At 51.0% G+C, this 26,771-nt stretch overlaps 7 protein-coding genes across 7 annotated transcripts; 2 read left to right on the forward strand and 5 right to left on the reverse strand.

Annotated features, from left to right (window-relative positions):
• Nucleotides 1–143: 143 nt before the first annotated feature.
• Nucleotides 144–2,820, reverse strand: IAR55_006122 (uncharacterized protein; the record flags this gene model as incomplete). Its single annotated transcript, XM_066949209.1, has 6 exons — nt 144–1,076; nt 1,134–1,327; nt 1,408–1,827; nt 1,900–2,060; nt 2,131–2,301; nt 2,366–2,820. The coding sequence occupies 6 exons, from the start codon at nt 2,818–2,820 to the stop codon at nt 144–146; spliced, it is 2,334 nt and encodes a 777-aa protein (XP_066800217.1).
• Nucleotides 2,821–3,399: 579 nt separating this feature from the next.
• On the forward strand, nt 3,400–4,484 carry IAR55_006123 (uncharacterized protein; the record flags this gene model as incomplete). The annotated part of the gene is made up of 2 exons (XM_066949210.1): nt 3,400–4,023; nt 4,110–4,484. 2 exons carry the CDS (start codon nt 3,400–3,402, stop codon nt 4,482–4,484), a joined length of 999 nt encoding a protein of 332 aa, XP_066800218.1.
• A 937-nt stretch (nt 4,485–5,421) lies between these two features.
• Nucleotides 5,422–9,175, reverse strand: IAR55_006124 (uncharacterized protein; the record flags this gene model as incomplete). Its single annotated transcript, XM_066949211.1, has 9 exons — nt 5,422–6,026; nt 6,097–6,199; nt 6,255–6,850; nt 6,898–7,011; nt 7,066–7,159; nt 7,220–7,964; nt 8,025–8,178; nt 8,735–9,072; nt 9,138–9,175. 9 exons carry the CDS (start codon nt 9,173–9,175, stop codon nt 5,422–5,424), a joined length of 2,787 nt encoding a protein of 928 aa, XP_066800219.1.
• Nucleotides 9,176–9,803: 628 nt separating this feature from the next.
• On the forward strand, nt 9,804–13,701 carry IAR55_006125 (uncharacterized protein; the record flags this gene model as incomplete). Its single annotated transcript, XM_066949212.1, has 19 exons — nt 9,804–9,934; nt 10,000–10,025; nt 10,090–10,254; nt 10,331–10,536; nt 10,609–10,761; nt 10,816–10,930; nt 10,997–11,088; nt 11,149–11,226; nt 11,287–11,394; nt 11,448–11,665; nt 11,729–11,902; nt 11,981–12,079; nt 12,148–12,229; nt 12,289–12,430; nt 12,501–12,566; nt 12,641–12,748; nt 12,821–13,080; nt 13,143–13,207; nt 13,266–13,701. The coding sequence occupies 19 exons, from the start codon at nt 9,804–9,806 to the stop codon at nt 13,699–13,701; spliced, it is 2,724 nt and encodes a 907-aa protein (XP_066800220.1).
• A 375-nt stretch (nt 13,702–14,076) lies between these two features.
• IAR55_006126 (uncharacterized protein) lies at nt 14,077–16,410 on the reverse strand (the record flags this gene model as incomplete). The annotated part of the gene is made up of 2 exons (XM_066949213.1): nt 14,077–15,805; nt 15,863–16,410. 2 exons carry the CDS (start codon nt 16,408–16,410, stop codon nt 14,077–14,079), a joined length of 2,277 nt encoding a protein of 758 aa, XP_066800221.1.
• Nucleotides 16,411–17,076: 666 nt separating this feature from the next.
• On the reverse strand, nt 17,077–20,424 carry IAR55_006127 (uncharacterized protein; the record flags this gene model as incomplete). The annotated part of the gene is made up of 7 exons (XM_066949214.1): nt 17,077–18,153; nt 18,220–18,605; nt 18,689–18,831; nt 18,921–19,060; nt 19,159–19,863; nt 20,073–20,205; nt 20,366–20,424. The coding sequence occupies 7 exons, from the start codon at nt 20,422–20,424 to the stop codon at nt 17,077–17,079; spliced, it is 2,643 nt and encodes an 880-aa protein (XP_066800222.1).
• A 388-nt stretch (nt 20,425–20,812) lies between these two features.
• IAR55_006128 (uncharacterized protein) lies at nt 20,813–26,355 on the reverse strand (the record flags this gene model as incomplete). Its single annotated transcript, XM_066949215.1, has 17 exons — nt 20,813–21,333; nt 21,419–21,623; nt 21,696–21,949; nt 22,015–22,261; nt 22,353–22,682; nt 22,738–22,867; nt 22,921–22,970; nt 23,021–23,169; nt 23,222–23,637; nt 23,699–23,792; nt 23,839–25,003; nt 25,049–25,412; nt 25,466–25,590; nt 25,651–25,808; nt 25,866–25,992; nt 26,059–26,208; nt 26,260–26,355. The coding sequence occupies 17 exons, from the start codon at nt 26,353–26,355 to the stop codon at nt 20,813–20,815; spliced, it is 4,581 nt and encodes a 1,526-aa protein (XP_066800223.1).
• Between the last annotated feature and the right edge of the window lie 416 nt (nt 26,356–26,771).

The following is a 26,771-nucleotide window of genomic DNA, read 5'->3' on the forward strand; positions in this document are numbered from 1 at the left end:
TGGACGCCATCGACAAATCGGTCTTTCTCCAGCGGAATGCTAAATGGATGCCATGATTGATGCAAATATGCTATAAGACATGTACGACCCAGCGCCTCTCAGTACCTGCCCCTCCGAACACAAGGAGTACTCTCGACAAGATGCTAATCCAACCCTACAAAAGCCGCATCATCGTCAAAATCGTCTCCTCTCCCACCCGCTAGTCCAGCTTTAGCGGCCCAAAATGCTCTTCTCTCTTTCCCTCTCACACCATTACTGGTCCCGTTACCATTGGATCTACTCTTCCCGCTCATCGTCTGCGAAACTTCAGTGACAGGCCTATCATCTCCAACTTCGCCATCCACTTCCTCTTCCTCGATCTGCGGTGGTTGATCTTCGCCCGAAGTGAGATCATCAAGATCCGAATCGTCCAAGCTGACTTCATCCATCGCAATCGAACTTGCTGCCTTTGAGCTCTTCTTCGATGATCTCTTTTTGGAGAAAGCATATCTCGATTCTTCAGGAGGCTCGTCCAGGATCTCAATAATATCTTCAGAAACGTCACTTCCATACCCATTCGAGTTTCTGCTCATATCCCTGCTGCCACTGGTAGCTGCTATTCTCGCTGCCGAGGCAGAATGACCGCCGGATTCTCCAGGCGTATCAGTCTTGGGAGGTAGTACAGTCGATCGACCATTCGGGAAAACTTCCACAATCTCGCCGTCTTCTTCACCACTTTCGACGAGCGATATATCGTTGATGAAACTCTCTTCGTCAGGTTCGTATCGGTCGTATTCTGAATCACTATCGCTCATCGAATCATCGTCGATCTCGTCATCATCGACTATAATCGCTTGCACCCCCCCATTACTCCGCGATCGGGTCTCTCGGCGGGGAGTTTCGGTCGGTCGACCGGTGCGAGAAGACGGAGAAGCTTTCGCACGAGGTTCATCCCTGTCCTTCGATAGGAACAGGTCTGGCGGTGGTCGGTAATTTGACACGTAATCTCTGGGATCAGCATCGAGTGGAATGCCAAGTAATCGTTGGAGTTTGCCTTCAGCATGCAAGCGATCTAACTCAATCCTCTGCCGCAACGTCTATGATGGTAAAACATGTCAACTGTATGTCTGTATGCAGAGAACAGACCCACACACCTCCTTAGTAATTCCCATCACACCTGTGAGGATGCTCATTTCATCGGGGTCAAGATCTCTGGGCTTTCGTCCGGATGCCCGCCCACTCATCACTTCTGCCCTCTCGAAAAGCCGCATGAGGAGGAGTTCGTAAGCGCCTGCAAGGGTGGCCTTGACTTGCCGAATCCCAAACGATCCTCCGGAGATATCGTTGTCTAGTCGAAGACTCAGTGTCAGCTCAGTGCGGTGGATTGATGTGCCAATATGAGGGCCGACTGATAGAAGCACCACTGACCTCTATCTTGGGGATCTTCGATGCTGAGCAGAAAAGATTGATTGGGTCGTAACCAGCCTCGTGAAGACTTTAGGTAATAAAAACCTCCTCTTCGTATTGAAAGCCCTACTTCTTGATAGTTGAAATGCCTGCCGTACAGCTCAAAGAACTCGACGAGCAAGGTGCCAAGATTCTCCTCCGGATCCATCTCCGATCGTCGTAATTTGGGATGGACCTGAAGGAAAGAGATGACCATGCAAATCACCGAGTAACTGCCTAAACCGCCGGAATACACCTCGTTCATCGATCTTTGACTCAAGAACGATTTGACGACGAGGATGAGTTGTCGAGCGCCCGGTAAAGCGTCAAGGTATTGGTTGATGATTTTGCTTGCGGAGATACCGTTGACTTGGTTGAGGGAGATATCGACGTTGAGCTTGCCTGGAAAGTCAGAATTTGGTGTCAGCTATGCCAATATTACAACGTTGAAGCCGGTTTTGAGAGCTAATCTACCTTCATTCGTGACGAATTTGATGATAGGCACTCTCGCTCTGGAGATTATAGCGACCGTACTTGTGATGTTGGCCATACGCATCGATTTCGCCATTTCTGTGAGTAATCGCGCTTTATTCGCCTCCGAAAAGTGTTTATGAGTGACAACCAAGTCGATGTCGCTTCGTCGTCAATGATGTGTCAGCGGTCCCGCATCATACAGTAAGCACTGAAACTGAGATCAACTCTCACCCTTGAGGTAGATACAGTTGAGTCTGCCATGACCCGAATGGAGTGACCTCCGCGTCCGGCCATAACTTGGCAATGGCTCTCGTTATCATTTCGATGACGAACAGTCGGACCTCAAATTCTGCTCTCGTCGGTGAAACATATTTGTAGAATGCATTGATCTCTTCGTTCAACCTGCATGGTGTGCCGTCAGCTCGATATCTTTCAGCATTAAGGCTTCCAGTCGGCTACAACTTACATCTCTGCTGGATCTCTACATCTGTCCCAATCCACCAGATCTGACCAAGGTGCATGTCTCTCTGCAGCTCTTCTTTCCTCTTTCAAGTTCTTAGGTCCGGTATCTCCGTCATCATCATTCCTCCCATTCTGTCTCCCCTTTCCCTTCCCTTTCTGTCTATCCTTCTTCTCCTGTTCCGTCTTGCTCTTCTTGTTGACTAGGTTGTGCAACATCGCTTCGGACACCTCTGCCTTCCGTTTCCCATTGTAAGCAGTTGCAATGTCTCTCGAGCTTGCAGCACCAGGTTTCGGAGGTAGGGTAGAAGGAGGCGGCGGGAGTTTTGATGGACCCGCTCCTGCAGATGATGGCGGAGGTTGTTCAGACGAAGTGGTAGTAGGGGGTGGTGGTGAAGGTGAAAAGTTGAACGAGATGAAATCGGCTCCTCCATCTTGGAACTCTGCTTGGGGAGAGACCATCGCGATGACTGATCGCCGGGGCGGTCGTCCGTCACAAGGATATGAGGTGTTACTGCACTGACTGACGCGCCGATCGGATCAAACTGTCGATGATGCTTGACATGCAATGCTGGATCTGTTGCTACCTCTGTAGATTGACTTACTTTTGATATCTGGTGATAAGACGAGTGAGAGTGGCAAACGTAAAGTTGATCAAAAATAAATAATAATCATCGTCGACCGCACGTCAGTCGGTGAAAGACGTGAACGCTTGCTTGCTCTATTGTTCATTCGACACGACGACTCTGATACACCTCGATTATACATGACCGCCAAGACACGTCTTTGGACTGCTACAGCGCACAAGTCGCAGACCTACCTTTCGATCACCTCCCTCCAGTAGACACGTCCATGCTCAACCGGGGACGGAATGACCCTTTCCTCGTAGAAATACAAACACTGTACAACGTCCAAACGTCACGTCCACCACACACCGCCTTACTTAATCTCGAGCTGGACTTGGATGAGCTGCACCTGTTGCGGCAGAATCAACATTCGGCCCACTCAGCATTTTCTACATCCACTTCTTCCTCGTTCAGAATGCTTGCCCCACCTCAAAGACCGAAACGGCCTCGATCGCCTTCACCGACGTTTGAGCCGGACCTCGCTTCGCCTCTCGACATGATTCTCAAACGACGAAGACGAGATGAGCAACATTGGTCCAGCGCCAATCCGACTCCAGGTGATCCGAATCGATCTCCTTTCCTCACATCACCCAGCGGACATCCGTCGCATGAGAACGACTATTTCACCCTTCCGCATACTCATGGAGGAGGTGGTGGATCGGACGATCATCCGCAACATGGAGAGAGCAGTGCGGCTGCTCAAAGGAGAGCGATGGCGGGAATAGAACGTCGACGTACGAAGCAGTGGGAAAGACTGAACGCTCCCGCTCAAGATCATGCTCATCCGGCTACTCAACCGACTCCTTCACCTTCACCATACCCCTATCCCTCACCGATACACACTCGTCATATACATTCTCAACCGAACCCTCAAATGTCCTCCTCGCCCATCCGCAACCACCCGCCTTCTTCTTCGCCTTTTCGGGACAAGCGCGCTTCGGGAGGAGCAGAGAACGAATGGATGAATATGGATCCAGAGGAGATGCGCCGAGAATGGGGCGAAGAATATGCGGTGCAAAATTCTCTCTTGCACAGCTTGGTACGTTCAATTGTCCGACACGTCTCAGTCTGTACAGGATGTCCCAGGCTAATTGTTGGGATGGCGGGTATCATTGGGTGTCGCAGCACTTGGCAAGAATGGCACCAGCACCACAACCTCATTCTTCTACCGATTCTTCACAGACGGTCTTCTCGACCCCCACACTCGCATCCCCACATCATCTTCCTCCATATCGACAAGCCAACGAATATCACTACGCCGATTCATCACCATACAACCCACATCTCCATCCTCAGACACATCTGTCGGACGGGATCAGCGAACGTATGGGGGACGATGACGATATGATGGAAGTGCTGGATGATGAGGTGGAGGTGAATGATGACGATGATGATGATGTGAAGAGCAGATATGAGGAGACGAATAGATTGTTGAGAGAGTTGGAAGTGGTCAGGAGGAGAAGGTGGGGCGAAGGCGAGGGGAACGAGTACGATCATTGACATGGTCGTGTGGTGCGGTGGTGAACTGTGCGACGTGAGATGGGGTGAGCGGATCTGGTTCTGCTTCAGATTACGAGTAACGTGAGGTCACGTCGGAGAAGAGAGGTCGGATTGCAAAGGCCAGCCGGGCCAAGCAACGGGATGAGTCACGAGCAGACGACATAGTCGAAGAAGACTAGAGATAGACGTGTTGTAAGAGCATTCCCGATCGACTCCGGCATCGTGTCGTGAATTGTCAGCGAGCTTCCCTTTATACAGTGTGTTTCCCTTATACATGTTGTTCATTTCCTCCTCGTTCATATTGTTCAAATTTACCCATGTACGCAATCTGCGAGCACGATCCACTTTTATCCCGTCTAAAACCATCAGTACCAACGGAATCACGAGGACGAACAATGAAAGACCAGTGGTGAGATAGACTTTTGCTCCTTACTTGCTTGATACGATTCGATCGATTCCGTGTCCAAACTGTATTTGCATATCATAACGATGATTTCATTCAGTACCATGCTATAAACATTGTGAACGTCCTTCACGATAACTATGTGAACAAGACCAGCGTGACCGACTTGATGATGGAATGAAATAGGACAGAATCTCTGGTGTTGGTCTGTGTCAAGGGGTTGACTTGCTGAGAATGTGTAGTTTGCCGAGAAGAGTTGTTGTTACAGAGTTGGATTCTGAAATGGGTCGATCGAGTTCAAAGTCCACGCGAAACGACGCAAAGCAAGATTCGACACTGCGATTGGAGGAAATCGAAGATATGATAAGGAACCAAGTGAGAGGGAGATGTGAGAAAATGCTATATCTGTTAGACATGTCGATTCCGACACGTTTGACCATGTTTACAGCTGTGGATACGAATCAAACCAAGCCAAGTGAGAATCAGCATACCATCCCATATACTCTCGTTCCAGCTCAGAAGGTGTGTCATGACTCACTCTCCTCTTGACCAGAATTTGCAGATCGGCCTTGATCTATCCCTATCTTGTGGTCTGAACGAGTTGTTCCCACCAGGATTTTGGTCTCCTCCGTAATTCCTCGCACTTGCATAGTTGTCGTTCCCGCCCCAAGACGGTCTTTGTCCATCTATCCCACTACCACTGCTGTTGCCGTAGGAGGATTGTCCCCATCCGCCCTGACCGTATGACTGGGTCGGGGGAGGAGGTTGAGGATCATAATTGTACGTTTGTTGAGATTGCTGCTGCGGTTGAACAGGTTGTATGACGCTTGTCAATCCTTTCAGGCCCTCCAGTAGATGAGAGACTGATGTAGTGGGTGATGGATCTGACGAAGACACTCCATACGGTTGAACACGAGTTGGAAAAAGGTTTCGTATTTGTTCAGTCCCCGTACTCGTCGACAGAGGGAAATAGCGTGTACCGTTCTGAGAAGATTCGACGACTCTCGTATCGGTCTCGGAGGGGTCTGGAATAGTAATACCTGGAGGATAAGATACGGCTAAGATGCCTCGTTCTCGAATGGTCTGAGCTTCTACCTCGGGTGTATTGAGTGGATACTCCCGGGTATTCTCCAAGTATGCTGTGAACGTGGGTGGTCAGTGGTCAACACGAGCTCGGAGTCAATTAAGATGGGAGGAGGCCGAACTCACAAATCGGTTCGTACCAATCAATCACAGCATGATCTCTTTGAGCAGCCAAAACAGCACCCTCGGCTTGATCCAACTGATGCGCACTAAGGCCATGCACATCCTCCTACGTCACTCGTTAGCGTTCGTGACGAGGAGGAGACTACAATAAGACAGCTCACCTCCGTCTGTATTTTCCAGAACGGCAGCTCCATCTCCCATGGTTCCTCTTTGAAGATCTTCACCTCTTCTAGATTGCCACCGCCCTCCTCCTCTTTTACCAGGTCTCTGAATCTGACACTGCCGATGATTTTACCTTTTGCATTGTATCTTGGAGGGTTGACCTCTTCCTTCTCTCTCTTTGGCTCTTGCGCAGGCTCGGGTGTGACGTTCGATGTCGCTGTCAATCCTCTGTTACCCAAAGCTTTCAATGTGGCAGACAGTAGACTCGATGTCGACGAAGTAGCAGGAGTGATAATAGTAGGTACGGCTGGACGATCAAGCTTTTTGATAGGTGGCAGATTGGTTCTCGCCTTGGGCGCGGATGAAGATGTAGCCGGAGCGGATCCAAAGAATGACATGTCCGTACTGGACGGTTTTGTAACCGGTTTCGAAGCAACGGCGTTCGAAGTTGCAGAAGTAGTGGATTTGATAGGCGGTCGAGAAGCACTGGTCCCTGAGACAGCGGGAAGTTTCGAAGGTCCAGGTTTACTGGTGCTATCCATGTTGGGCTTGCGTTCTTCCTTGACAACTTCGTCAATCTTCCTCTTTTTGTTCTCTGAAACCATCGTTAGCTGAAGCACCCTACGTCAAAATTAGACGTACCAGCTTCTTCCTCCAAGGCACTTTCGCTTTTCCGACCTGCCGGTAAAAGTACATCGACAATGTACGTGTTGTACTTTGCGAAGGCGCTTTGTATAGCTTGCCTACTCGGGAGATCTGCGGAGATTCGACGTCAGCGAGCAAACCCAGGCCGGAGATAGCCCAACGTACTCTTCTCCTTGGCAAGATCGGCGATCTTTTTCGCCAATTTTCCTAGTCTCAATTCGATGATGAAGTCAACAGGCATATCCGTTCTTGCTAGAACCTAAATGATGCCGGTCATCAGCTTTACAACGACACCAACGGAGATTATTGCGTTACTGACCTGTAGAACCGGAGCGATAGCTCTGTCCCACTTTTCTGGCTCTTTCACGAATTTCCTTAACCACGCTTGCCATACGTCCGCATACCTATCGTCATCCGCCATAGCTTTGAGAAACCGGCTCGAGGCATGGTCTCTCAGTTGCACTGCGATTTCTTCCAGCTCGCTGGGATCGGGAGTAAACAGTGGAGGTGCGTCTTGTCCCTTCACAGTTCGTATACGAAGGTTCTTGAATAGCTGAACTGGTTTGGGCTCTTGGAGCGCCTCGGGAATGAGAAGAGGGCGGAGAATAGGCATAGTCATCGCATGTGTAGCAGATAGAGCGGTCGAAGCAGTCGCCTTCGCTTTACCTTTGTCTGTGCTACTTACTGCAGGCTTCTGCCCATCGATAGGAGGCGTAGAAGGAGGGTCGATAGAAGACGAATTCTTCTTGCTCTTACGATGAGATTGCAGCGAATGTGAACTGGCTTTGCTTGTAGCCGTTGACGGTAGCGGACTGATGGGTCGTTTCGTTCCCGGTGCAGCTCGAACGGTTAGTGCCACGCCTTGAATAGGAAATGATGTAGAGGAAGAAGCTGACCCTGGAGGCTGTAGTAAAAAGGGCGAGTCGGAACGGGGGGACGGTGTGGCAGTCTGTCCTCGCTCGATCACCGGTGTCGGCGGAGCAGGATTGATCTCGAATTGTTGCGGGGGATTTTGCTGGACTGATTTAGGGATTGGCGAAGTACCTGCTGCTTGAGTCTGGGCGCTGCTCAAAGCAATGAGTCAGTTTCCAGCAAAAGCGTGCCACTGCTCTGAGACTGCTCACTTTAGGTGGTTGACGCCATAGAAAGGTAGGGTTTGGCTGGGTGTCTGTTGTGAATTGGGATAGATAGACGAGCTTCGACTTTGAGGCGATATTTCTTGCAGCGACACGAACCCATACGGAGGTTCTTGCACTGGTGCAGGAGCATAGTTATGGCCTAAAGACGTCGTGACAATATCAGCGTCTGACATGGTATACATTTCGTCCTTCAGATTCCCCTCCCTCCCACTTCGCCACAGAAGACGAGACAGATGAAAGCAGTCACGTGACTCTAGATCGGCGGAGATGCACGACATTCTCCGCCCATAGCCAATCAGCGACCTCTCCCCACCTCTTCCGCTAGGCTCGCGCCGTTTCTTGGACTTACACAGCGTCGTCTCTCGGGGGGAAGGGTGAGAGGGAAGGCTGGACAGTCTATTTAACACTCGACGACACAAAGCCAGTGAGTAGGCAACGAGCCCCTGAGCTTCTCCGATGTTACGACGATGGAAAGGTTGATAGAGATCATGTACATAGAACAATTGCTCGTAGCGATCAAGATCATTCAATATCCATCCAGCTCATCCATCTGTACAAGCGATCAAAGCTTGTGTTTTGGCGCGTGTGGTTTTGATGGCGGTGACACCCCCAGGTCCATGTTTATGTCCGATCACCAATGTCACGAAAGAAGAACGATTCGCCATTTGAGTGTGAAAAGAGGCATGCTCACTTACCAGTATAAACTCCGTTGACAGGATTGAATGGCCCTCCATAGCCTGTGTTAGAGATTTGCCTTTGAAGATGAGGCTGAGGCTGAGGTAGGCTTTGTTGCACAACGGGATATCCTGGCGAGGCATATCCAGTGCTTGTTCCAGACCCACTTCCACCTCCAGATGCGCTTTGTGTCTGACTCTGGCTTTGTGGTCCAAAAGCCATGAGACGAGCCTCTGCCTCTGTCATCCCCTCCGAAACCAGAGACCGGACCAGTAGCCAATCCTCAGGCGATTGTCCAGCGGGTATGGGATGCTGACGCAGTTCAGATTCCACCCAGGTCCTATGTGTGGGACTGGCACTGTGCGGGAAACGTAAGCAGCCAGTTGAAAGAAATTGCTGACGTGATACGACGTGAGAACTCACCAGTATCTACTGAGGTGCGTCCAAGGCCAGGTCTCCATCCGACACAATCTGACGAGAGACGATCAAGAGCAGTAACAACCGTCACCTGTCTGTACACGTCTTGTACGCTGTCGCAATGCAGCAACGACCAATTGCCTGAGAATCTGTTTCAAAACATGATTTATGAAATCGCGTGCCGAGAAGCTAGTGACTTTTGGACGATAAGCGGAAGAGAGGAAGCTGACGTGTTCAGAGCAAAGACGTTAACAGTCACGGGGAGAGACGAGGAGAAGAGCAGAAAGAGGTATAGGAAGAGTTGAAAGAACAGGATAGATGGACGAGCAGGTGCAGTTGTCAGATGTGGAATTGTGCGGTGGACGGGGTCGGTATGATGATGAGCGTCTGGGATAAAACCCCTGTTAATCTGTTATTATTTTTCTCTCGGGTCAAGTGTTTGTGCGTATGGCTATCACGTGTGTTCGTCGATCACTATTGAGACGTCGCGTCTTGAGATCCAGCAGGTTATGTTGTCAACCGTCGTTCTACAGCTCGACCAACATTCAAGCATCACAGCCCAGCGACACCTGAACAGGACAAGACATATCATTCTTCTACCCATATACCACTCGCTTGCTGCAACTCCCGGCGGATCTTGGAGCATGAAACCAAAACAATAGGCTTACCGACATGTCATATCCTCCAACTTCTGTCGAACGAGGCAATCCAGAAGCCAGCGGATTGTTATCGCCCACGCACGGGGATGCATTACCTGCAGGGGACACGAACCATGACGAAGAAGAGGAAAGGGATCTCATCAGGTTTGTCAGGGCGAGTCCACCATGAAGAACAGCTGTGACAGCTAACTCATGTTCGATACCCATAGACGGTATGAAGATTTCAGCACCGTCGGTCAGTCGGTCCGTCTCAGCTGCCATCCGGCATGGAAAGCTGACTGAACCAACCATGCTCGCAGACTGGATTCAGGACTCACTGCATGAGCGGACGGAGCATTCAAAATCACCTACAAATCCTTTCGTAGCCCGATTGGATCAGATTGACGGAGCGTTCGGCTATGTCTGGCGAATGCTACGTAGGGCTTTGGAGGAAGGTGAAAGCTGGGTGGTCATCACCCTCGTCGGTGAGTACTCATCTCATGTCACAGGTATCCGATAAAATCACAGAGGATGTCACGCCCAGTGCTGACAGTACGCCAGGCGTTCTTATCGGGATAAGCGCCGGTCTCATCTCGATCATCACCGCTTGGCTGTCGGATATCAAGATGGGGTACTGCACGACAGGATGGTGGCTGTCCCAAAAGTTTTGCTGTTTGGAAATCGCAGATGAAGGCGAAGGATGTGCAGAATGGAGGAACTGGGGAGGAGTAGAACCCTTCCGTTGGATTGCATATATATGTTTTGCGGTGAGTCATGTCTCCTGGATATAGCGTACAGTCTGGTCAGGACCATTCCCAAGCTGATCGTAGTGACTATAGGCGATGTTCTCGTTTTCGGCCGCGTACCTCGTTCGATGCTTCGCACCCTATGCAGCTGGATCAGGTATCTCAGAAATCAAATGTATTCTGGGAGGTTTCATTATCAAAGGGTTTTTGAGTGTCGAGACATTCCTCATAAAGGGCTTGACTTTGGTAAGTCTTCGGCTTTAGACGTTCTGGACGTACTGATCTTTAAAATCGACTCAGCCCCTTGCCATCGCTTCAGGTCTGTCAGTGGGGAAGGAAGGACCATCCGTCCACGTTGCTTGCAGTATAGGCAATGTCGTTGCCAGGACGTTCACAAGATATGATAGAAGCCATCGTGAGTCTCTCCTGCATCTCATCGATAACAAATTCACCGCTTACGGCGGTGTCCTTCCGAATACAGTGAAGATGCGAGAGATAGTCACGGCTGCTAGTGCTGCAGGTGTGGCTGTGGCTTTCGGTTCTCCTATCGGTGGCGTGCTCTTTTCAATAGAAGTATGTGACGTGATATGCATGTCTACCTGTAGCTAGCTGACGATGACCCCAATCAATCAGGAAATGAATCAGACTTTCTCAAATCGTACGATGTGGAGAAGCTTCGTTTGTGCTCTGGTTGCCACTTTTACGCTGTCGGTGAGTAATAGCCTCAAGGATATAATTGCCTCCCAACTGACAAGTGACCTGCTTCTCTAGTCTATGGATCCTTTCCGGACGGGGAAGCTCGTCTTGTTCCAGGTCGCATACGACCGAGATTGGCATTACTTCGAGATACCCGCGTATGTCCTCATCGGAATATTTGGCGTGAGTGTCCCCTTCTTGCTTAAGACAATGCGCAGCTTACATTCCATTGTCAGGGGTTATATGGCGCTTTCGTTATCAAATTCAACCTGCAGGTCGCTGCTTTCCGTCGTAAACATCTGAGTCAACATGGTGTTGCTGAGGCTGTTGTTCTTGCCACTATCACCGCCGCTGTGGGATACCTCAATCGTTTCTTGAGAATCGATATGACTGAGAGTTTGTCCCTTCTGTTCAGGGAGTGTGAGGGAGGAGGAGATCATGAAGGGCTGTGCCAGTGAGCTAAAATCACATCTGCATAACCGAGTTGGCTAGCTGCTCATCGTTCTTCTTTACCTAGGACGTCGGCTCAGTGGCGGATGGTGAACTCTCTACTCCTGGCGACCATTGTCCGAACTGGCTTGATCGTCATTTCGTATGGCTGTAAAGTCCCGGCGGGCATCTTCATCCCTTCAATGGCAGTTGGAGCAACTTTCGGACGTATGATAGGAATTCTGGTCAAGGCGTTACATACGTGAGTCACCGCCGCATCCAAAGGCCGCCTTTGATTGCAAATATAAAGCACGAAGCTCACGTTGTGGCCCCATCCCAGGACATACCCTGAAGCACCTTGGTTCGCTACTTGTGCACCGGATGCACCTTGCATTACACCAGGGACATACGCCTTCCTTGGTGCTGCTGCTGCCTTAGGGTTAGCTGTCGTAATTCATTGCTACTTGTTGAAGCCGAGTGACTGATGAATCTGATGGGTCTCTTCAGAGGGGTCACCCGGATCACAGTGACTGTCGTTGTCATCATGTTTGAGTTGACGGGCGCGTTGACATACATCCTGCCGACCATGGTGAGCTGATACCACCACGATCGTTTCTGGTGATTTGGTACTGATGTAAACTTCTTCAGATTGTACTGCTTGTTACCAAGGCCGTCAGCGATCAGTTTGGTGGTGGAGGTATTGCGGACCAGATGATTCGATTCAACGGGTATCCTTTCTTGGAAAAGGAAGACAAAGAGGACGCAACGGATCACGCATTCATTGAACCGAGTAAGTGGCTCCTCTCAACCTTGCGAGAAAAGGATGAAAGACAAAGTCACTAACTTATCGATGGGTCCAGTTGCGAATGTCATGAAGAAAGATATTATCATGATGGAAGCGACTGGTGTACCATTGCAACACATCGGTGAGTTTTGGATCAATTCCAACATGTGTTAAAAGACAGCTAGCTGACCTGGTCATGACTATTGCCTTTCGAAGCGGAGATCGTGCAAAGTACGAATTTCCAAGGCTTCCCTGTTGTGAAAAGCGACGAGGACCATACAATCATCGGTTTCGTGCGGAAGAATGAGCTTCGATATGCTCTAGGTGGGTTCCTTTCACATCTGCGTATCCGTAATCCGTGTACGATCGCTAATTGGCATTCATGCGGAATGACAGAAAAAGCTCGACGGACACGAAGTTTAGCCCCAAATGCGATCTGTACCTTCCAAGCTATTGCTCCTCTTCCGGGTCTCAGCAACGGAGAAGCCGGAGGCTCAACGAGCGGTGGTGAATCAAGTGGATTCTTGCAAAGACCTGATATCGTCTTTCCTGGTTTGAAGAGGAAGGGTAGTTCATCAAGAGGGATGTCTCCTTCGATGAGGAGGGAGAGTGGTGTGGAAGTCGAAGAGGTCGACTTTGGGCAATACGTGGATGAGGTGAGCGGCAGTTGTCCGCTCGCAGGACTTGGAAGATATAACTGATCATTCGAATCTCTTAGACTCCGCTGACTGTCAGTCCAAAGATGCCTCTGGAAATCGTAATGCAGCTCTTCAGACGGATGGGGTGGGTCGTACAAGCTGTTTCCCTTTTCCGCTACTGATGTGCATTGCCCTTCACTCAGTCCTCGGGTCATCCTCGTTTCCAACCAAGGTCAATTGGTGGGCTTGGTCACTATCAAAGATGTACTTCGACACGAAGTATCGGAACAACATAGACATGCAAGATCAACTTCAGCCCCTTCTCACTCTGCACCACTCTCCTCCTCGCATCTGTCCACTGGTGGAGCTGGCTCAGGAGGAGCAGGAGGAGGAGGACACGCACGAGTCGATTCGAATGGATGGGAAACTTCTTGGACGGCAGTTGAGGAAGAACAGGGTTCGCAAGGATTGGAAATCGCCCTGGAAGAAGGGCTGACATGGGCCAGGAGTGGGATGAATAGAGTTTGGAATGTGGGTCTGGAGACCTGGAGAGGGGTCACGGGGAGCAATGATAATAGAAGAGGTGGTGGCAGAGAACAGTTTGAGTACGAGTTGAATGAGGAGAGATCTACTACTTAGATTGGGTTATCAAGCGGATTGCATCATTGTCATCAGTTTGGTCGTGCAGAGGCTCGTCGTCAGTCGAGTGACGCAAATGAAATCTCGAACGAAGCAAAGTAATGTCTGCGGGTTCTGGCCGATGATCCTTTTGGAAACGATTGGTCGATCAGTCAAACGGCTCATGTGCACTGGACTTGGACTCTGGACGTTGATTGCAATGGTTGATCCTATGGTAATCATTCATATCTCAAGTCACACTACGTACGCTACACTACATTGATTTTGTATGTTTGCTATTATGTGTTCTCAAAGCTATCTACAATGCTAACGCTTTCTTGGATGAATCATGTACAAACGGGAATTGACAACGAGAAACAGAGAGAGAAGATCAGATCAGATCATCTCGTACCCATCTTCCTTTGCATCCTTACTCTCCTCACCTGCATCTTCGACTTTCGCAGAATGGTCGACTGACTGGACTTCGGTAGCCGCCTTTTCGGTTGCTTGTTGTTCAGGCTCCTCCACTTGGTACCCTTCTGACTCGGTTTGTTCCTTTTGCTCTTCAATCGCAGGATTGGACTCGGTCTCGACCTCGACTTTGTTGTCATCGACAGGAGTGGGTGTGACTTCCTCGCGAGACTTGGCAACATCGGCATAAGACTTGGACTCTTCGGTCGAGTCAGTGTTGTGATTGACTTCTTCGACGTGTTCGATTTCGTCTTGCTTCTCTTCGTGATCGACAACGGAAGACGCTCTTGAGCTGTCACTCCAAGACCTTCCATCATCCTCGGGCTCACTCTCTTCGCCCCTCTCCCTCCTCTCCTTCACTTCCTCCCACATACCGTCTCGTCGTTTCTCAAGGTTCTCGATCTCCTGCTCAACCTGTCGGACGACTTCTCTTCTCCTCTTTCGGACTTCCTTGTCACCACCCGAAGTCACTCCGTCAGCTTGAAGGAGGAGCTGAAGGAGCGCATTGGTCTGAGCGTGATAGGGTGAGTTGATTCGGTTGAAAAGAAGAGGAGGGGGAGTGGAGCCGGGCGTGGTGTGAGCGAAAGTCAAATTTTGTGGAAAAACAAATTGAGAGCGAAGGTCGGTCAATTGATGCTCGATGGAGTCGAGAGTGGAAAGCGAAGCAGTCGAGCCGGGCGTGTCGGCTTCTGGAGTAGACTCGGTAGTCGTAGCAGTGGTAGCGGGTGCGGGGGCATTCACCTGAGGTGCAGCAGTAGAGGTGGGAGTCGCTTTGGGGATGTTGTTCCTCTCGCCCTCAGCGACACCCTTGCCCTTGTTTTTCCTTGCACACTGGTTTGCGCAAGCACCGGCACATTGCTGTGCGCAAGCTTCACCTTCGCACTTGCCTTCACACCTTTGCTTTCGCCTCTTCTCCTCGATGAATGCATGTTCGAGATTACCAAGGATGTCGCGGACGAAAGGGTTGATGTCGGTAAACTGCTCGAGGAGAGAAGTAAAAGGCGGAACTTCCTTGTTCTCAGTCGAGTTGTTGGTATTGGTGGTCTGCGCAGGAGTTGGAGCTGCAGTGACAGGCTTCTCAGCAGCGGGAGCAGGAGTCGCGACTGGAGCAGGAGCAGAAGAGGAATCGGAAGTAGACTCGGAGGATTCAGCAGTTTTTTCGGTAGCTGGTGCTTTCTCGGTCTTCTCGGGTTCGAAGACAAGGCCAAACTGAGAGAGGAACTGGTTCAAGCCCTCAGGAACAGTGTCGGATTTGGATCGTTCGGTAGAAGCAGAGGAAGAAGCGGTCGACGACTCGGAGATTGGGTCAACTCTCAAGCCAAGGAAATGGGAGAGAAGGCTGTTGATATCCTCAGGGAAAGCGGGTCGAGATTGGGTGGTATCCTGTTTGGTCTCGTTGGGCTGTTGCTCTTGCTGATGCGTGTGGGTTGTGGTTGGTGCGGCAACAGGAGCTGGCTCGGCGGCGGACTGAGTGTTTGACTGAGCCTCAGGCTGAGACTCAGATTCGGGGACAAGGTTGATACCGAAAAGTTGCCCGAGGATGTTGTTGATACCTTCGAAGTCGGTATCGCTGGTCTGCTGTCTTGCTGCAGCAGCGGCAAATCGAGCTCGGTTCGCAACATTGGCGGCAGCATTAGTAGCAGCTTGTGCGACCCTATCGTCGCAAGTAGTGTCAGCGTGGACGCAACAACAAGAAGGTTGATCGACTAACCTTCTCTGACACTTGGCTGCACAAGCTTGCTGCTTCTGCCTGATAGCTTCCTGCTTGGCTCGGACAACTTCGAGAGAAGCTCGTCGTCTCCTCTCGACTTCCTCGATGTATTCCCTCTTCCTCCTCTCGACTTCCTCGAGATACTCCCTCTTCCTACGTTCCTCTTCAGCCTTTCGTCGTTGCTCATATTCGAGTCGAGCGAGTTCTGCTCGGATCGCAGCTTCTCGTTCGGCTTGAGCTCGAGCTCGAAGAATCGCCTCTTGAGCTGCGGCAGCTTCGATCTCTTGTCGTCGTCGTTGGATCGCCTGAAGATGAGCCAAGACGGCCCGTTCCTCGTCCTCGAGAGTGGTGGCGGGAGTCACAGCAGGGTGACTCGGGTATGCCGCATACTCGGTGAAAGGGTGACGATGTCCAGGGGCGGGAGCGTGAGTGTGGGTGGCAAACATGTTGTTGATGTAGGGAGCGATGAAAGGAGGAGGCGGGGATGCTCGACGCTGCGAGACTGAGGTGGGGTTGAAGATGTATGGGTAGTTCGAGTAGAATGACATTGTGTGAGGTATAATGTTGTTGTTGGTGGTGTTATTGCTTGCTTGTTTGCGAGATGAGTGAGTGGCAAATATCTTCGTTGCTAAAAGTGAGGATGATTTACTTGGATGAGTGAAAGAAGAACAACAATCAGTAATCCCAAAAGTCAGCTCCTTTATACCTTTGATTCAGCACATCCAACTGTCAAACGATTGCTCATCCCATCCCCTCGAGGCCGCGTGTTCGTCGTTCCCCACCAACCGACATGAGTCATTCAAACCAAACAAAAAGATTCAAAAGAAAGGATTCGAAAGCGTTGGAAGATTAACGTGGCATCTGGAATCCGCTAGAATCCTCCGGAATATTACGTAAAATCCCTTATCTCACGCTTTCGGGTCTGTTCCATCGGTCACCATCATCTACTGCCCGATTCTATGACGCTGACACAAGGTGAGTCACCCTTCGCCGCACGACAAAGACGGCATATGATACCTGGAGCATATCTCAATAAGGGCCATGGATGGGTAGGTGTACGCCTCGGTGACAACCTAGCGGCAAGACCGCGCTGCTGGCCTTCGGTCCACCAGCCGTGACAGCGAACGAGTCACAGAAAATGCCAGTATGCAGAAGATCTCTACAGACAATGCTACACAGATATACACCGCCACATCGGCCTCTATCACACTGACTCATCTCACCCCTACCCCTAGCAGAGGATCAACCCCGCTCGATCCATTACTTCTTGCCGAGGCCGAGCCCGTACCAGCGGGCTTCCTCACCGATACCCCTAGTCCTGCAAGGGGATCTCCGTTGTCGACTTGTGTACCCTCATTATCCAGATTATTGCCGTATTCGTATTCGGAACCAAAGCCCATACCCACTGTCGTCGTTCTACTCCGCTCCTCCTGAGGCTCGTACCTCAAAAAGCCTGATCCAAGTGGAGCGGTCACCGGCACCCGTGGCAAGCCCGGTGCTGGACTTGCACCTCTTGACGATAGATAGAGAGCTGGCTTGGGTGCTGCGACTTCCTTGGGTGGGACGTTTGGACTAGACACCGATTTGGAAGTATGGGCGGTTGTAGAAGGGTGTGATGTGATAGGTAGAACAGATACAGTAGGAAGTGTAGGTGTCACGTCCTCGAAGTCCATGGTCTCCTTTAGCGTGGGCATGGGCACAGGGTGAATGCTGGACTCTTTCTGATCGATCTGCGACGCGGAGGCCTCGCTTGACTTTCCCAGATCCGGATCTGGTGCAAAATTGTCCGGTGCCGGGGTTGTCGCTCTACTTCTCGGTGCTTCTAGACCGTCATGCCATCCCCATTCTCTTACTATATCGTCAACCTCGCTGCCTGCAGCATCCAGTAGCGTGTCTCGGATTTTCGTTAATCCTCCCCACGCAGCATCTTTATCGCCGCCCGAGCTTACGTTGTTCTCCTTCGAGTCAGGTGACTGTAGGGTAGTGAGCCATTCGCTCATAGCTTTGCCCATTCCGAGCATGGCAAGCCTTAGCTCTGCCATCTCTCTCTCAGCATCTTTCACCGTCTTCTGCGACGAATGACTGTCGACAGAGTTTCGACTCTGCATACCTGGATGAACAACGACTGTCTCGTTGGGGGAGGTCAGGAAAGATCGAGATGGGACAGCGGATATTGAGTTTGGTATGGACGAGAACGGTGCAGCTGCGTCTCTCGCTGAAGGAGAAGTGATAGGGGAAAAAGGGAGATTGGGGAGGTATGAATACGCTGTCGCTGAATCAGGCAGGTTTTTCTGAAATGGTCAATGAGTGTCAGCTTACGGTCTCGGTTCCACGTCTCTTTTTGCGTAGATGCTCACTCTCAAGTCCGCCACTGTCGACATGAAAGCCTTGTCGAGTCCCGCAGCTTGAGCTCTCTCAAACAAACCCTGAGCAAGCCCACCAACACCAGGCTTCCCTCCCCTTGGTCCACCTCTTGCGCCCATACTGCCTCTGTTCATTCCTCTCCTTCGTGCCGATCCTCGCAATTGATGGATTTCATCCTTCTCGCGTTCAGGCGGCGAAGCTCGGACACCTAGTAAGTCTTGGTTTTGCAAGACCACCTCTACACCCGCGGCGGGAGAGATGTTGTTGCGCAGAAATAGAGCTTGGGAGAGGATGAGGAATGGCTCGAAGGGGTATGTGGTTGATGGGGCGGGATAATGGAGGAGATTTGTGAGAAGAGTGGGGTAATCCGCTTCGATCACTGCTCAAATCAGAAAAGATCATGAGTGACTGAACAACGACACAGGCGTTGCTCTGTTCTTGGTACACGGAGAAGCCACTCACATTCATTCCGGATGAGCAAGAGCATGGCAACACAGATGAAATCCAGTATCTGTAATCCCGGGTCCTCCGCAAAGACCCCGTCCCATATCCGCAGGGCAAGATGAAAAGGCAGTTCTCTGGTGAAGATCAGTCGGATCCACCGGCTGCTCAGCGAATCAGAGCAGTCATAATCAGCGTGGCCCTCTCTCCGAATGCCTTGATTTGCATTAAGGATTTGCATTCTTGCACCCACATAGCCCAGATCTGCGCTTCGACACCTTCTGTTTCTAATCTCTCCCATAGTTGAGGATCTATCCGTCTTATGAGTGACGTATGAAGGTTATTACATCGAACGATGATGGGAGCTTGAGGAGCGGATGGTGTTCTCGTTCGCTGCCCGACAAGCCCAAGAGTATCAGTACTGATGCCCTCGTAGTTATTCCCAGTCACAAAATGTCCCGAATGACAGTGTGGAGAAGCAGATAACTTACCACGGGTACTTCCTCAGCTCTCCATTCGTAAAACGCCTTACCACCTTTCATGATCGCCGCAAACAATTCAAACGCATCATGTTCCACAAACTTCCTATCCAGCGTCACTCTCATCGCTTCCTCCATCACTCCTCCATCCCTGCCATTGCCCATCCCTGCTACTCCGCTTTCATGTTCGAGATCTATCGAGTCTCTATCGACAGTCAAGAAACAACAAGCCAGCAGCTCGTGCATCCCCTGTCGATATCCGACATCGGGATTCAGGACCGCGAAGAGGAACAATGACGTGGTCAAACATCTTTTCACGCGTTCTAGTTGGAAATAAGGGATATCGGGGAAGGTGCGTTGTACGTCTTGGGCAATAGTGGACCTGAGGTCGAGATGGGCGAACCATGTGTTCCAAGGAGATGATTGGGAAAGTGATAGAGGATCCCATCCTTCTCCCCCTGCACCTCTTCCGGTAGATGAAGAAGGAAGATGGGGCGGGTGAGGTGACGTTGATGAGGAAGGAGTTGAGGTGCTGGGTCCAGGTGCACTGGATGATAAGAAGAGATGATCGTCGTAGCCTGAACAATCGGAGGCCCATCTACCGTCGGGCGCAATGAGGTATCGACGTCGAAGAGCGTTGTATCCCTCTCGAAGGGTTTGTAGGGCAGGTGGGAAGAGGTCGAGTGAGGTCGGAGGAGGGAGCAAGGAATGGTAGAACTGTACAGTAGAGGATGTTGTGGGTCAGGTAGACGTCCAACAGCGTTTCTCCGGGGTAGGGTCAGAGCAAATGGACGACCGAGTCAAAATCTTGAGGGGTCTATAAAGATTAGACTGGAGATATGATATGTATATCTCCATAATTCACTGGTCCGTGACCAGGAGAAGGAGGCGAAGGACCGAAGCGGAAGTCAGATAGAGACACGCACACGCCAATAGACTGATCTCAGAATGATTCCACCATCCACACCGACCTCCCCCAATCCTCCTTTCGACAACGCATCAGACTTGAGTCTACTGATCGAAATCAACGGGTCGGCAAACAGTTCTCTCCATCTCGACCTGCACGATTCAAGAGAGTCAGATCAGCAGACTGTCACACAATGTTCCGTGAAATCGTTCGACTGATGCCGGGGGGTCCTGGGAGTTAGTTCAGGCGTATATATCTCGCCCAGAATGCAAGGTGTCGCGAGGAGGGCGAGGATATGGATGATCGACGTACTGTATTTCGAGAGATGACGGTCGATTGAAGACCTCTTCTTCTCTGATCGGATCCATCATCGCGAGCACGGATTAGCATCGACAAATGACCGCTATCAAGATCGTAGCTGCTGTGAACTTTCATTGAGGTTGTTCGAAGACGATAATAGCGAGCCAGCCAAATAGCTTGCTTCGGATCAATCACGTTTCGCATCTATTCAGGGTAAAACACGCAATCTAAAGATACACACAATTATACTGCACCCGGTTCAACGCTATTGCATCTAGGTCATCATCCACGAGCATGAGACGGCTTGGCTTCGCTCTACTGACAAGATGTCAGATATGCATGACAGGGATCCGGGATTTGTGCATATGCTATGATCTGAACAAGAACAACACTTGACGACCTTCTCACCTCAATACCTTCCCGGACGCCACACGCCTTCCTGCAACCGCTAACCGCTGGCTAAAAGAAATTGTCCATATTAAACTCCATCGCTCCCTGTTGAACATCCTGTTTCAGCTCTTTCATCAGATTTCCAATCTTCTTCGGTGGTGTCGCCGGTCTTGCTTTCTCCTGCTTATCTTCCACAGGTGCAGAGCCTTTATCCGTTCCATCTTCGTTCACTTCTTCGGTTTCTCTCAACGCTTCTTCGTGCTTATCGCCATTGATCGGTTGTTCCTCTTCATTGGGCGGAGTCGGTACCCTCGACGACGCTCCACTCTCTGCCAGCACGTCCATGTCCATGATGAGTGATTCGCGTCGGCCACTGGTAAGCATAAAGCTTTGACGTCTGCGATGACCGGTATACGATTGTGACAGGCTGCCAGCAAGGGATGGCCGAGTCGGGACTGCGCCATCCAGGGGCACCGGTGTCGGAGTCGAGATAGGCGTAGCAACCTTGCGAGACTTCAATTTTTGGGGAGGGAAGAAAGGTCGCTCGAAAGACCACGAGCGTATGAGATCTAGGGCGAGATTATGACAGCCTGCGGTTGAGGTCAACGTAAGCGTTACCAACATTGCGTTCACCGAGAGAGTATGGGTGTTCCTTGGCAGATTGTGATCACCCACCCATTCTGAAGAACACTCTAGCGTTATGTAACACGAAATCAAACTCTAATTTGGTTGATACCTCACTTGTTCCCTTTGCTGTCTGAAGCGATTTCGACTTCAGGTGCTGGAACATCAGCAGCAGGCTAGGGTCATCGTTCTCCGGGTTGCCCACTTCCAGTGGGGTGTCAGGCAAAAACGCTTCCGCCACGTCGTTGATAGGCGACTATAACGGTCCCCGTTCCCCGTCAACCAGCTTCCAGACAATGACAAGTGTCCTTTGTGACTGAGTACGTACAATGAGAACCCTGACTGCTAAATCTCTTCTTCCTAATGTCCAGAAAGCCCACGTCGCCAACCATCTGTGTCCACCCTTGAAAGCCATCGGTAGAACAGTATCGTTCAAGATCCATTTGACGATCGGACCCTCTGTGCCTCCTTCCACGACCCTTGCGAGTGCTAGCCCAAGCTGCCAATCGTCTAATTGTCTTAAACAGACTGTGATAGCGTCTTTAGGTCTGCCTGCAAGCATGAAGAACGCCGCGGCGTACTCTGTTGGGCGCAACCATAGCCTCCATCAGCATCGTCATGCTTGGTCGAATGATCAACATGCTCACCATATCGTTGCTTAGACAACAGTGCATAAGCGTTCTTCATCGCGGCTGTTTTCCAGCGATCCAGCTCGAAATCATTTGCAAGGAATTTTAACATTAATTGTTGCTCTTTGTGACCAGGAGCCTGGCGCCATAGACCATGGACTACTTTCTTCTTGCCGAGCGCGAAAAAGATAAGCGAGCATGAAGTCGGGTCACGATCCTCGTCGACCATGAAGCGGTTACGGGCGATGATTTCGATTTGAGCCTTCTATCAGACCGCGGCCGATTGGTCAGTGTCGTCTCAAATGAAACCATCCATGCCATGCCAAAAGCACCGAAGAGGCCATTCGATGACTCACAACGCTTTCTGCTGATTTCAGCCATAAGAATATTCCCAGTCTCTTTGCCTCGTCCCACAGCATCTTGCCATTCCTGCAGCTCTCCGTTGAAGCAGCAAGCAGGAGTTCCTGACTCTCGCTATGGGTGGCCCAGACGATGTTTCGGAAGGAGAAATGGGATCGTCCTCGCTTCTCTGCGCCGGTGCCGTTCGGACGAGCTTCGTAATCGCCTCCTGTGTCAGGCGCGAGAGTGTCGTTTGCGCCTCGTATCCTGTCCCAGTTCACATACATCCGCAGCGAGATGAGGTAGCGCAATCCGCTAAAGTCAAGGGCTCGTCGTTGCTGTTCGGCCTAGTAGATGATTGGTCAGCGTCACGTCGATGTAGACCAACAAGCCCCAACTCACTTCGTGAGTTGCTTGGGCCACAGAGACAAGAAACGACTTTTCAGCTTGAGACAAGGGTATCCTAACATTTCCATGAAGCCGCTCTATCAAGTCGGCTACTACACGAGCAGTAAATTCATCATCGTCGTCCCTGGAGCGGCATGCTTATTAGTATATGTTCGTCCGTGAAGCATGCCTGCTCACTCGATTTCGGGTTGGACAGTGTCGAAGAGTCCATCATACTTTCTGTCAGACTGAGCGTTGTGATCAACAATCGTGCCAATTGCGCAACAACTCCACATACCGATTTGGCGGCCTTAATGGTCTTCCGGGTTGAGTAGAATTCCGAAGGATCCAGGCGGTTGAACACCAATCGTTTCTTGCCTGCCTCTTCACAGTTTCGCAAAGCCTTGACCAGTTGAAGTAAGATACTTTTCACAAGAGCGCCTTTATCTGCAAAGACCGAACGTCAGACTTTCTCTGTGGAGATGCTCATGTGACTTACCCCATAACAGACACTGCGCCAACAGAATGGGGTGATAGTCCACGAGTGGTCCGTTTTGGTGAGCGATCAGCTGGAAGATGTCTTCCGGTTCTTCTTCATCAACTCGTACGCTCCTCGCCGAGGCGGAAGGTGAAGGTGTGGGGGTGTCTCGGCCTAAGAATCTGCTGAAGAGGTAGATCTGATTTCCTGCTCCGACTGCCAACGATCCACCAGCAAGCCAGATCGAATCACTGATTGGGACCGAAGTATATCGCTGCATGTCGATCGTTAATAAAGGAGCCCATCTCGGGGTCGTTTCCACGTATGACATTCGTTGCTCGCAGATCAGAAGCACTCTGTGTGCAAAACCTATCGCGAGGACAGACTGTAAATCGGAGGTGGTTGTCCAGTCAAGGTCGAGGATTGTCTCGCCAGGTCTTAAAGGGCAATGTGATGGTTAGTGTATTGTCATTCTACGAGTTTTGAGTCGAAACCTACGCGAAGATGTGGGTGAGCTCCAGTCCCGTTGAGAATTCGCTGACATTGGAGTCCCAGATTGTCATTTCATGTCGGCCATCCGGTAGCTCACAGACTGCATCTGATCAGCGGCGCGCCCAGCTGTCGGCGGATACACTCACTGAGCACAGTTTTCTTCCTAGAGCTGCACCTTGCGTTGATCAAGTTTCTCCTTTCCGTTCTTACGACACCTGTCCTCGTCCACGGCTCATCCACTGGCCTGTGCTGATGTGCATGGCCATTCATTTCGCACGCCATGTCACCATGTTTCAGATCGAGACCTTTTAACTCTTCTGTTGCACTCGCAAGGTGCTGACCGATCTTCGGCGTCCAGAACTCTAGATCTCCGTCATTCGACACAGTGAGTATCATGTCCTGAAGTGGAGTATCGGTCGTCCAATCAATAGTCGACTGATGCCAGCCCATTGGATCCACCGGCAGTATCATCCTGGGCGTTTCATTCTGATGGCCAGAGTCCAGCGGTAGTCGATAATGTGACAGAAGGAAGACGTCCGGCCTTCCATCAATCTCCGAGTTGGATGGCGTGATACGGGAAACAACCCGCCATACCCAAGCTTCTCCACCTCGCGTGGCAGCCATAACTATTGCTCGTTGCGTTCTCCTTCCTTTCCCGCTGAAACCATCATCGATATCAGACACCGCCAATAGCATCTCAACCTCATCGTCTTCGGTCGGCGTAAAGTGCGGCAAAGTCAAGGGTTCTTGCGGTGTGGTCGCACCAGCGTCAAGATGTTGTAGTGTGATGCTCCCGGATCCATCCTCGGGTTTGGTGTAAAAGACAATCGCCCGTCCTTTTGCGAAGACCGCTGCTTGCGAAGGTGTTGATTTGTCCCTCCAGTGCCCTTTCCCGACAAGCGCCTTCGGCCCATGATCCCAATCATTGGGCCGAACACCGAGCTGTTGTTTGTACCACATTGCAATCTCTCCTCCTTCTCCGATGGCGAGCAAGCCTCTTCCGTTCGGAGTACGCACCAGACGCTCCACAGCATGTTCCAATTGTACGAGTGTGGTCTCTTCTGCCGAAGTATCGGGCAAGGCTGTAGAGAACCCCTGGGGCTCCGAGCATATGATATTCGTCAAGGATGTTTGAAGGGACCCAATATAGGGATGTCGATCGGTAGGCGGAAGGACAACAGAGAGGGTGGTCTCGGGAATGAGCAGAAGTTGAGCTCGAGAGGTCCAGAGATCGGGCGGAACGGAAGATGGACATGAAGTTCGGCCAAGATACAGCGATTTCAACAATGTTGGTGGTTTCCGTTCAATGTTCTGGCGGACGTCAATTGGTATCACGCCTGTATGTCAAAGGCTTACCATGATCGATCGAAGAACGACGATGCCATCGGGTCCAACCCAGGCAACGATGTCACTCTCTTCCGCCTCTAAAGAATCGAGCTTTTGCCTTCCTTCCGCTGAGATATCGATCCTTCCCATCTTGATCCCCTCCAATTCCACTCCCAGTGCCGATCTCAGTACGTCAGTGTTCCATACCCACATCACTCCAAATGGGTTCGACTCTGGATGCTCTCCTTTGGATTTCGGGGTGGCACTAGCCTGAGAAGCGAATGCCGAGTGATCTAGTGTCAGATGCAACTGGAACCATGCTGGGTCGTCGAGTACAGGTGAGTACAGGCGCAGAACGGAATTTGTCGTGATGGTGTACAGATGAGCATCGCCACTGCAACCACCGGTCAACGTGAGCTCGATGTCGTTAAGAGCGTTCTTACTCACCTTCCAGGTTTGGCTTGACGCCAGCCGATCCAAGCGATCTCTCGTGGGTTTCTGATCTCCTGTGCCCTTCCGGTTGCTTGACCCTTGCGGTCTACAATGATGATATATGCCGATTTTTGCTGCTCCTACAGTAAGGAAAACCATAATGAGCATGTGTAAATCGTCATCCTGAAGTAACCACCCACCTCTCCAATCCAAGCGAGATGTCCAGTGGCGGGGGAGATGTGTATGGAAGTCGGCGGTGGGTAAGATCTTTCCCACAACCTGTCCCATACCACCACCTCCGCTTTTGGGTCCATACGCCAGTACTCGATGCCCTGCTGGGTACCCAGGACCAAGGTTCCTGTGAAGACTCTTCAGCTGGACATGATCGAGGAGTCGTTCGGGAACTACCACGCACCCGCTAGGAAGTCCAAACACGTGATCGGAGAGGAAGCGACTACTGTCGAATGCACATTCCAGTTTCCGCGGGATCTTGACGGGAGATATTGCCACAAAACGACGTGAACATCGCTCCAAGCGATGATCTTCAAGCAGAACTTTCGCATGAGTAGCAGGCCTCCAACATGCGGAGCAAAGACAGGCGGACTCACGAGACTTTCAGAGGAACTACATGATACGCCTTGAACATTCCCAGGTGTAGAGGACGTAGCTCTGTGCGGAAGTGCGGACCAAAATTGCAAAGTCTCCGAAAGTTGCAGCTCAGGAGTAAGAAGGATGACGTTTGACGACGAAGGGTAAACCTAGGAGCCTCGTCAGCTGAACGTTATGGCCATAGATGAATGAAGACTCACGATGAATCCACGTCCGTCTACGGCCAAGACTCCGACACTCTGTTTTGTCTTGACGTTCGGCCGCCCAGCTATGGCTTGTCGCAGTCGTAGAGCCATTACTTTAGGCCTGAGTTGGACGTCCCACCTCTCTCAGACCGACAAGGATGCGTGTTTCCGACAGGTTCAACAGGATGCCAACACAAAACAGAGGACGGATCAAGTCAATGAATGGCTTCAATGGAATGACGCGAAATCAACCTCAGCCCAAAGGACGGGGCACCGTTCGACCGGGGCAGATCCCACGTGGATCTGATTCCGTCCATACGTGTTGATTGCGTCCCTGTGTGGACAAGTAACTTATACGGAGCAGGTGTCATCTACCATGCAGCGTCCTTGTCCTCATGTGCGCATCAGACTGACGGAACTTGATGACCAATCGTCAAGGAAACAAGTGCTCCGGGTCAAAAGCGAAATAAGCAGCGTTGCACGAACGACGACCGCTGTTTCAGGGCTCTTTGTAGCAGACGAGGGTT

Source organism: Kwoniella newhampshirensis, chromosome 13 (genome assembly GCF_039105145.1).
Source record: "Kwoniella newhampshirensis strain CBS 13917 chromosome 13, whole genome shotgun sequence".
NCBI lineage: Eukaryota > Fungi > Basidiomycota > Tremellomycetes > Tremellales > Cryptococcaceae > Kwoniella > Kwoniella newhampshirensis.